The sequence below is a fragment of the Pocillopora damicornis genome, chromosome 11, assembly GCF_964200805.1.
Source record: "Pocillopora damicornis chromosome 11, jaPocDami1.2, whole genome shotgun sequence".
In the NCBI taxonomy this organism is placed as follows: Eukaryota; Metazoa; Cnidaria; class Anthozoa; order Scleractinia; family Pocilloporidae; genus Pocillopora; species Pocillopora damicornis.
In genome coordinates, this window is record NC_142680.1 from 21953276 (window position 1) to 21961839 (window position 8564).

The 8564-nt window shown below is 36.0% G+C and overlaps 2 protein-coding genes across 2 annotated transcripts; both read left to right on the forward strand.

Moving 5' to 3' along the window:
• Positions 1–2337: 2337 nt before the first annotated feature.
• LOC149038259 (melanocyte-stimulating hormone receptor-like) lies at positions 2338–3975 on the forward strand. Its single transcript, XM_089187209.1, has one exon. The coding sequence runs from the start codon at positions 2470–2472 to the stop codon at positions 3397–3399; it is 930 nt and encodes a 309-aa protein (XP_089043335.1). The 5' UTR covers positions 2338–2469; the 3' UTR covers positions 3400–3975.
• Positions 3976–5883: 1908 nt separating this feature from the next.
• LOC149038260 (melanocyte-stimulating hormone receptor-like) lies at positions 5884–7556 on the forward strand. The gene has a single exon (XM_089187204.1). The coding sequence runs from the start codon at positions 6287–6289 to the stop codon at positions 7217–7219; it is 933 nt and encodes a 310-aa protein (XP_089043330.1). The 5' UTR covers positions 5884–6286; the 3' UTR covers positions 7220–7556.
• Positions 7557–8564: the final 1008 nt, after the last annotated feature.

The window sequence follows — 8564 nt, forward strand, 5'->3', positions numbered from 1 at the left end:
TTAGTTGATCCAATAATATATTCTCTTGACTAACATTATAAGAATTGTATGACTGATAGTAAGGAGAAATACAAATTTGATCTGGGAGTTAAGGGGTTAACACACACTATATACTAGTTAAGATGCAGTCGCTATTCGGTTGACGCGATACAGAGAGGCTGTGTACAGTGCACTGCGGTTGCGGTTAGCGTCAGTTGTTTGTTGCGCACCAATCTAAAGTAAAACATATCAATCAGACTCAGTCGTTGTATGGAGAGTATCAGTTGTCTCATTTTACTTAAACTTGAAGTTATATCCGTCTTTTGTTGTTAGAAAATTTGGGGAGTAAGACATGCAGTAAAACAGACAATCAGAGAAGTACTTTGCTGTCCGTAGCGTTACCTCCTCTTCGGTTTGGTCTTGTAAGACTTTCATTAAGTCACGATAATTGTTAGAGAGCGCTCGTCAAAAATATTATTGCTTAAGCGAAGAAAATTAGAAGTTCAATGGAATCGTTGTACATCGATCTTTTTTCAATAATCTTTTCAAAGAGTATACGCTAGTGAGGGAGTTCTGAAGTAAATGTCGCTGATGAAGGTAGAATTGAAAAACTGTGCGGCGAGTTTTGATAATTCCTTAGCATACGTCCATTGATTTTCGACCACCACTTATAAATTGTTTTCTTCACTTCAGTATTAAGATGTAACTGTTGTGATGAAAGGGAAATTTTGACATTTGCCCCAGAGCATCGCAAAATTACCTGCCTTTTACACGAGAACTTTCTTGGTACAAAAACACTTTTATTATCTCAATAACCAGACGTAGGAAGAAAGAAAATTAGATCAAAGGGTCACATAGGCTAACTTTTCCTCGTTATTGTTTGGTACTGTCTTCAATAAAGGAAGAATATTTCAATTGGGCACTCAGATGACATCTTATCTTGATGTACTGCTTATTTCATCATTTAAAAAGATGACAAAAAAAGTTTTCCTATTGTATTGTCAAACAGTAATACAACCGATGTCTATTTGTTTGTCAACCAAATTACCTTTTGGTGCTAATTTGTACTAAAACTGAATACCTTTGAGATTAAAGACTTGTCGCAGCCCACAAAAACGCTTTTAGTAGTTTGATCAGCTGCAGAAATTGAAAATTTTCTGGATAAGCTCTTACTCTGTCCGAAAATAAAACAATGGATCTAAAGTTAATATATAAATATAAACATTTACCATTTAATATATCTTTTCAAATAGCAGCATTTTCGAAAAATGGTTTATATATTCGAAAATGCTGCTATTTGAAAAAAATATATTAAATGGTCTATGTATATATATATGTGTGTGTGTGCGTGCGTGTGTGTGCGTGTGTGTGTGTGTGTGTGTGCGTGTGTGTGTGTGTGTATTTTCTTTTCTCATCACGGTGTCTTTTTTTGATGAGAAAAGAAAAGATAAATTTATTTGATATTTATTTTCAAATTTGAAAGGTTTTTAAAAACGGGTATTTACTTATATGTATAACGTCGAAACAAACGCAATCATGTAAACTAGGCCTAATGCAAGTCCGAATCTGTCGTGGCAAGCAGGTGTCATCTTAACAACTTATTCGTTCCTCAGTGTGCGATATAAAGCACGAGACAATCTTAGAGAGTTTAAAATATGGGTCAGAGTTGGTAAAGACGAAGCCTCTCCTAGAACAATTGTAAATTTTTCATCGACTGTTGTTAAGCTTTGAGCGCCCATCCCTTCATTTTCCATCTCGATTAATAAATTATCCTGTCTACTTCATAATTGGAAACTAACTGTTATCACCAAAGTAGAATCGTTAATTGCTCAAGAGAATCGCAGGGACAAAAATTGAATAACTTTCCTTTTACAGTTGTAGAAAATGTTTTGCCAAAGGGATAACTTGATCCTGTTACTGTTTTATTGTTAATTCTAGTCGGATACGAAACGGAGTGAAAAAAAACCTACAAAGCGCAGGTAGATACACAGTTAATGTCAAATATTTTGAAACAAGTTTGCATAGTTGAATAATTGTGTTTTCTACCTAGTACATTGGGTGATTGTCACAAATTCAAGTTTTCTCCTAGTACAATTGACATCACCAGAGTGAGCTTTTGCATTTTTTAGCTTTCCGTAGCTGATAATGATTCAAGTCTCAACTTCACACGAAAGGAATGGACCCTCGATTTGCATCCTATTATAATGAAATTTAATTCTGATAAAGAGCGACTCTTTGCCGCCCTGCAAAAACACTGAAATAACAGATGTTTCTATAATTGCCTTTTATTGCTATTTCATAACAGAGGCACCCAAAGGTTCCCGGGAAATATTTTTTTTTTGATCCAATCGAAAATTTCCTGATGCATTTTAAATGAGTAAGTCAGCATGCGATTGTTAGTTAGGAAGGAAAGCTACAGTAATCCTTGCTGTCATTTTTCGTTGCAAGAACAGAAACCTATGAGAAAAGGGAAACACTGAAGACAGAATTATGTCGACAATAAATTTCAGTAGCGGTGGAAGTCACACGAAATTATTTGAAGAACTGCTATGCTCTCCCTCTTTGCTGGGTGAGCATCAACAACAACTATCAATTTGCTTCTTAGCGGTTGACATTCTCCTCTCCATCACAGCATTTGCTGGAAATTTTATTATCCTTGTGGCACTTCACAAGGAATCTTCCCTGCATCCGCCGTCCAAACTCCTGTATTGTTGTCTGGCAACAACTGATCTGTTAGTTGGTCTTGTTTCCCTGCCTCTCAGTGCTCTATATTGGATTTCCATGGTTCAAGAACACTGGAACCTTTGTCGATACGTAAGGGACGCAACCTACATCACAGCCTATGTATTTGTTTTAGTGTCTTTGATGACGATGACGGCCATAAGCTTGGACAGACTTCTCGCCCTGTTGTTGGGACTGCGATACAAGCAAATTGTAACTTTGAAGCGCACGTATATTATTGTAACTACCTTTTGGGTTTTTGCCCTTGTCTCCTCTTTAAGTGGATTTTTTTATCACCGTATAATCTTTCTGTATAGCTCCCTAGTTATATCATTTTGCCTGGTAATATCATTCGCATCGTACACAAAGATTTTTTGCACTCTGAGATATCATCAAGCACAAGTACGAGATCAACAACAGCTGAGCCAAACAAATACACTGAACATGGCGCGATTCAGAAAGGCAGTATACAGTGCACTGTGGGTGCAGTTAGCATTAGTTGTTTGTTATGCACCAATATGTACAATGAATATTGTGATCGCTCATACCAAAAAATATTCATTTCTCTTATTCGTCATACATAAAGTAGCAACTATTTTACTTTGCTTCAACTCGACGTTAAACCCGTTCCTATACTGCTGGAAGATTAGTGAGGTGAGACAAGCAGTGAAGCAGACAATTAGAGAAGCACTTTGCTGAGTTAGGTCTTCCTCGAGTTCTTCAGACTTTCAAAGCAAACTTATTAAGTCATGATTATTATTAGAGAGCAGTCGTTAAATACGATTTTTGAATAAAAGTAAATAAGTGGCTCAATAGAATAGTTGCACAGGCTGTTGTCGAAAGTCTTTATATCTCTGAGAAAAATTCAACGACAGACTATGTGTTTTCAAAAGTATGGTTTCTTGCCGCTATGCTAAAATACAAGATGTCATAATCGAAGAAAAGATATGCAAACATTTTACTTTCATGTTTTCTCCTCTTAGCAATATGAAGGCATCAGATAAAACTTCGAAGAGTAGTTTAAGAGATGTGTTTGAGGCCGATGTTGTGTGTTTCGAGAAAACTATTTCGACTCATTTTTCCTGTAATTAAAAGAAAGCGCCTGACGTTGATGTTGACGCCATATTGCCAAAAGAGACAGTCCAGTTTAAGTCTAGAATTTGTTTGTATAGTGATCAGAAAATTACCCGTAAAGCTTATGTAAAGAAGTTTCTGTTACTTGTATATTTAACTGAAAGTTTCGAAAGTATATGAAATAAAATTGATCATCTCTGTTTGTTATGGAATTTTTTTACAGATCGATCGATGTGCTAAAGTTATATTGGCAACGGCGAAAAACAAGTTTCGTATTATTGTATAGAGGTCACCATATGTTCAATTTCTTACTGGTGTATCTTTAGGTTGTCTCTGAGTTTTACGGATTTTATTTCCTCCATTTCCGAGTGATTAACTGCTGTCCCAAAGTTCCTCAAATGTTTTTTTATTCGTTTTCAAAGCTTTATTATGAGCTCAGAATTTGCTTCAATACCATACCATCTAATTATCGGCCTAAAAACGACATGTTTACTTCACCCATTAACAATTAAAGAAGTGATAAAATAGATCTTTTAAGACCTAGGAGTCTCATATCGCATTGTAAAACAAAAAATATTGCCCATGTCTTTGTGTTTGTCAAGGAAATTCCCTTTCAATGCTAATTTGAAATTAAACCGAAACGTTATCTAGTAATAACTATTTTGATTGATTAGTTTTAAAGCTACCGTCGCTGTACTGAAAAGAAAATTCCCTAGGAAAGAACTCTTTCTGAGGAAGGATTGACGCATCTCTTAGCAATTAATTAAGTCATTCATCTAGTTTTTCTGTCAGCTAATCTTTGCATCTTTGGCCTTACATCCTCAAACTTATTCAATTCGCATTGAAGCCATAAAATTGAGTGCCTTCTCGCAAGCTAAATAAAGCGGGGTTGTTTGTTGCAACATGAAACAATAATTTCAAAGATGTCTTTGAATAGTTGCCTCTTATTCCTATTTCATACGTGATGTACATGACAAGTTAAGCACAAAAAAAGCTTTTTTGACACAGCGAACAATTTTCTGACGTATTTCAAACGTTTAAACAATAGTGAGAAGGTTTTTATTTGAAATGTTACGTAGGAAAAGGGTTTCAGGGATCGTTCTTGTGCAATTGGAGTTAACTAAAATAAAATATTTTTCTGGATGCTATCACAGATTAACTCATGGCAAGAATATTGTCAACTTTTGAAATATTTGATATATCCAGTTTAATGCTGGTCTGTGTTTTCTTCAAGTTTTATTGATCTTATGTCTCCCAACCCGAGTGATTAATTATTCCTAACTTTCGCTTCTTTTTCCTTGAACTCGTTCCATGACGCTTTTTAGGAATTCAGAATTCACCACAATACAGGGATAATATTTGCACTTAATTACCGGCCCAATAGAATGACAGTATATTTAAATATACCGTTTAAACCGCTTATGCTGTCATTCAAAAACTGACAAAAGAGAATTTCCTTATCATATTGTCAAACAGAAATATTACTAACCGATGTCTTTGTGCTTGCCAAAGGAATTAACTTTAAAAGAAGAAAAATTGTAGATCGAAAATGACAAATGTAAAGTTGGAATAAAAATTGGCATCAAAGGAAAAGAAATTTTTTTTTGGTACCCGATGGAACTCTGGGATTAAAACGATACCGAGCGCGTAGTGCCATCATGGCTGATGGTTTCTCCACCTCCTTTATTTTAAGTTAGCGCCTATTTCTCTTATCTTGTTGACCAAAGTGATGAAGAAAGGAAATAACATCGTGGGGCGAAATAGGCAAAATAGGCAAAACAGTTTTTGTTAAAAAAAATCATCATAACTTTCCTGACGAAAGTGAAAAAGCTAGTAGAGAACGAGTTTGAAAAAATCGATGGCGCGCGGCAGAACATCGTGTTACGGTTTTGTTTTTAATATCAGTCCGGGGACGAAAAGCGGAAAGAAAAAACCTGTCATTACAAATTGATTCAAACATTTAAAAATACGTTTACATCTGTGACCAAAATTTACATTTAAATTGTTTGATGCATTCGCAGATTGTCTCAAATCGCACTTTTCTTTTTCTTATTTCCATTCCGTACCTTAGGCACTTCAAAGGTTCAATTTTTGAACACAACTGACAATTTTCTGACGTATTTTAAACGAGTAAACACTGATGAAGAATTCTCAGTGTGTATAAATATCATTAATTGAAGTATGAGGTGTCATTCATCGTGGCTGGATATGCGCTGTTTAGACGACATATTACTCGTTGCAATTTTAGATAACCTACAACAAATTTCAGAAGAGTTGGAACACAGACGAAAACAATTGAAGAACTGCTATGCTCTCCTCTTTGTTGGTTGGGCTTCAACCAGAATCAGTTTCATACCTGAGGCATCCCACAGCTGCAAATTTCTGACGCATTTTAAATGATTAAACGCGAGGGAGGAAGTCTATATGAAAGGTTTCAGTTATCATAGTTCGGCGTGTCCTGTTTAGACGAAATATTTCTCGTTGCAAGAACAGGGGAAACGAATGCAGAATTATGTCGACAACAAATTTCACCAGAGGTGGAACAAAGACAAAAATATTTCAAGAACTGCGATGCTACCCCTCTTTGATAGGTGGGCTTCAATCAGTATTAGGTTTTTTCGCAGCAGTCAACATTTTCCTGGCCATCACAGCATTTCTTGGTAATTCTCTTATCCTTGTTGCCCTCCACAAGGAATCTTCCCTTCATCCGCCGTCCAAACTCTTGTATCGCTGTCTGGCAACAACTGACCTGTTGGTTGGTCTTGTTGCTCAGCCTCTCCATGTAAGTTATTTGATGTCCGCAGTTCACGAACACTGGAGCCTTTGTCATTACGCAAGAGAAGCAACTTACATTACAAGCGTAGCATTATGTGGAGTTTCTTTGCTGATGATGGCGGTAATAAGCGTGGACAGGCTTCTTGCCCTGTTGTTGGGACTGAGATACAAAGAGATTGTAACTTTGAAGCGTATCTATATCACTATAGCTAGCTTTTGGGTTTTATGTCTTGTCGCTTCTTTATGCACCATTTTCGATCAGCGTATAACCAATTTGTTTATCTCGATATCGATACCACTTTCGCTGCTTATTTCACTCGCCTCGTACACAAAGATATTTCGCACTCTTAGACATCATCAGGCATATGTTCAACAACAGCCGAGCCAACCAAATGCACTGAACATGGCGCGATACAGAAAAGCAATGCACAGTGCATTGTGGGTACAGTCAGTATTAGTTATTTGTTATACACCACACTATATAATGAGAACTGTAGTCATTTATAGTACAACATATTCATCACACTCAGTCGTCGCATGGCAAATGGTAATTATCCTTGTTTACTTTAACTCGACGTTAAACCCGTTTCTTTACTGCTGGAAGATTAGTGAGGTGAGACGAGCAATGAAGCAGACAATCAGACAAGCACTTTGCTGTCCATGGAGTTAGACTATCCTCGAGTTATATATGATCGTATAAGTACTTTCAGTGCAAAGCTGACCGATAGAGAACGCTTGTCGCTTAGATTTTTGCTCGAGGTCTGTTGATAGTATTTTTTGATAGTCACGTAAAACAAAATAAAGGAAAGGTAATGGAAACACAAACCAAAACTTTTAAAAATTATTTTTCATGCTACTAAACTTTTTTTTGCATAAATTATTAATCCAAGGAAAGATATACGTGCACAAGAGGATATGTAATCTCTTATAATCTCTTGACTTAAATTATACTCTCATGATTGTTATTATAAGAAAGCGAAAGAAATAAAATTAACTATAACAATTTTTATTAAGACTACGCGGGATGCGGTTTCAGAGGGTTGCTGCTCCAGTGCCGATCGATCCTTCATTAAATTAAACATTTACACGGATTATCATAAATGTTTTGAATTAATTAACGATATATTTTACAAAGTACAAGTTAACGAGCTTTAAATAGCCTATACTGAGTTAATAATATTCTAAATTTGTTCAGTTTCTCGTGAAATAATGGCTCTACCTTCTCGAACGCACGTGTACGCTTGGTAAAATCCTACCTGACATAAAAAATTGAAACAGGGCTCTTGTTTCGCATTCTTGGAGTTCCGGTAATTCGAGTTTTTATTGAACGAATCGGTTGACAATGCTGCACATGTGATGAAAGTTTTTGAAGAAATCTGCCGCACAATTTTCCTCTGAACAGTTCAGTCGACCAAAACGACACAGTGCAGAGTTAGGTAACGAATAGTATTGTCTATTGAAACTAAAGCTCGTTTGAAAGCTGCGGTTTTTCTAAGTGAGCGAGACGCTGAGCGTTTAGTCCGATTTAAAGACTGCATTGAGCGAACATCAACAGATGTTTCAAAACCGTTTGCTTCAAAAAACTGAAAATCTAAAATGAGTCCGCAGTGAAGACCGTCAAACGAATTAATCCTTTGTAAACAATATCAGAGCATTGGATAAAACTTAAAAAGTGGTCTAAGAGTGGTCGTCTGTGAAAATCGAGAAAAGGTGTTGAAAATGAAAAAATTAACATTTTTTCAGACTTTGCCAGAACATAGGTATAAATGGCCTTAGTTATGGAAAAATATAAAAAATGCCGAAAAAAATTATGTTGGGAGAACGGTGGCATTTTGTGTTTTGGGGGTTCATAACCGTGTTTTCCCGGTGAAATAGTGCACCTCAAGATAACGGCCGAAGAAAACTTATTTCGCCAGCAATTCGGAAACAACATAACAATTCTAAAACAAGAGATGTTTTTCAAAGGTTCTGAAGTATTTTTTCCAAGATTCCTTAAAAAACGATTTTTTTTAACG

What these genes read in the sequence shown, in the direction of transcription:
- LOC149038260 (XM_089187204.1), top strand. Translation starts at nt 6,287, where the DNA reads ATGTCGACAACAAATTTCACCAGAGGTGGAACAAAGACAAAAATATTT.
- LOC149038259 (XM_089187209.1), top strand. Translation starts at nt 2,470, where the DNA reads ATGTCGACAATAAATTTCAGTAGCGGTGGAAGTCACACGAAATTATTT.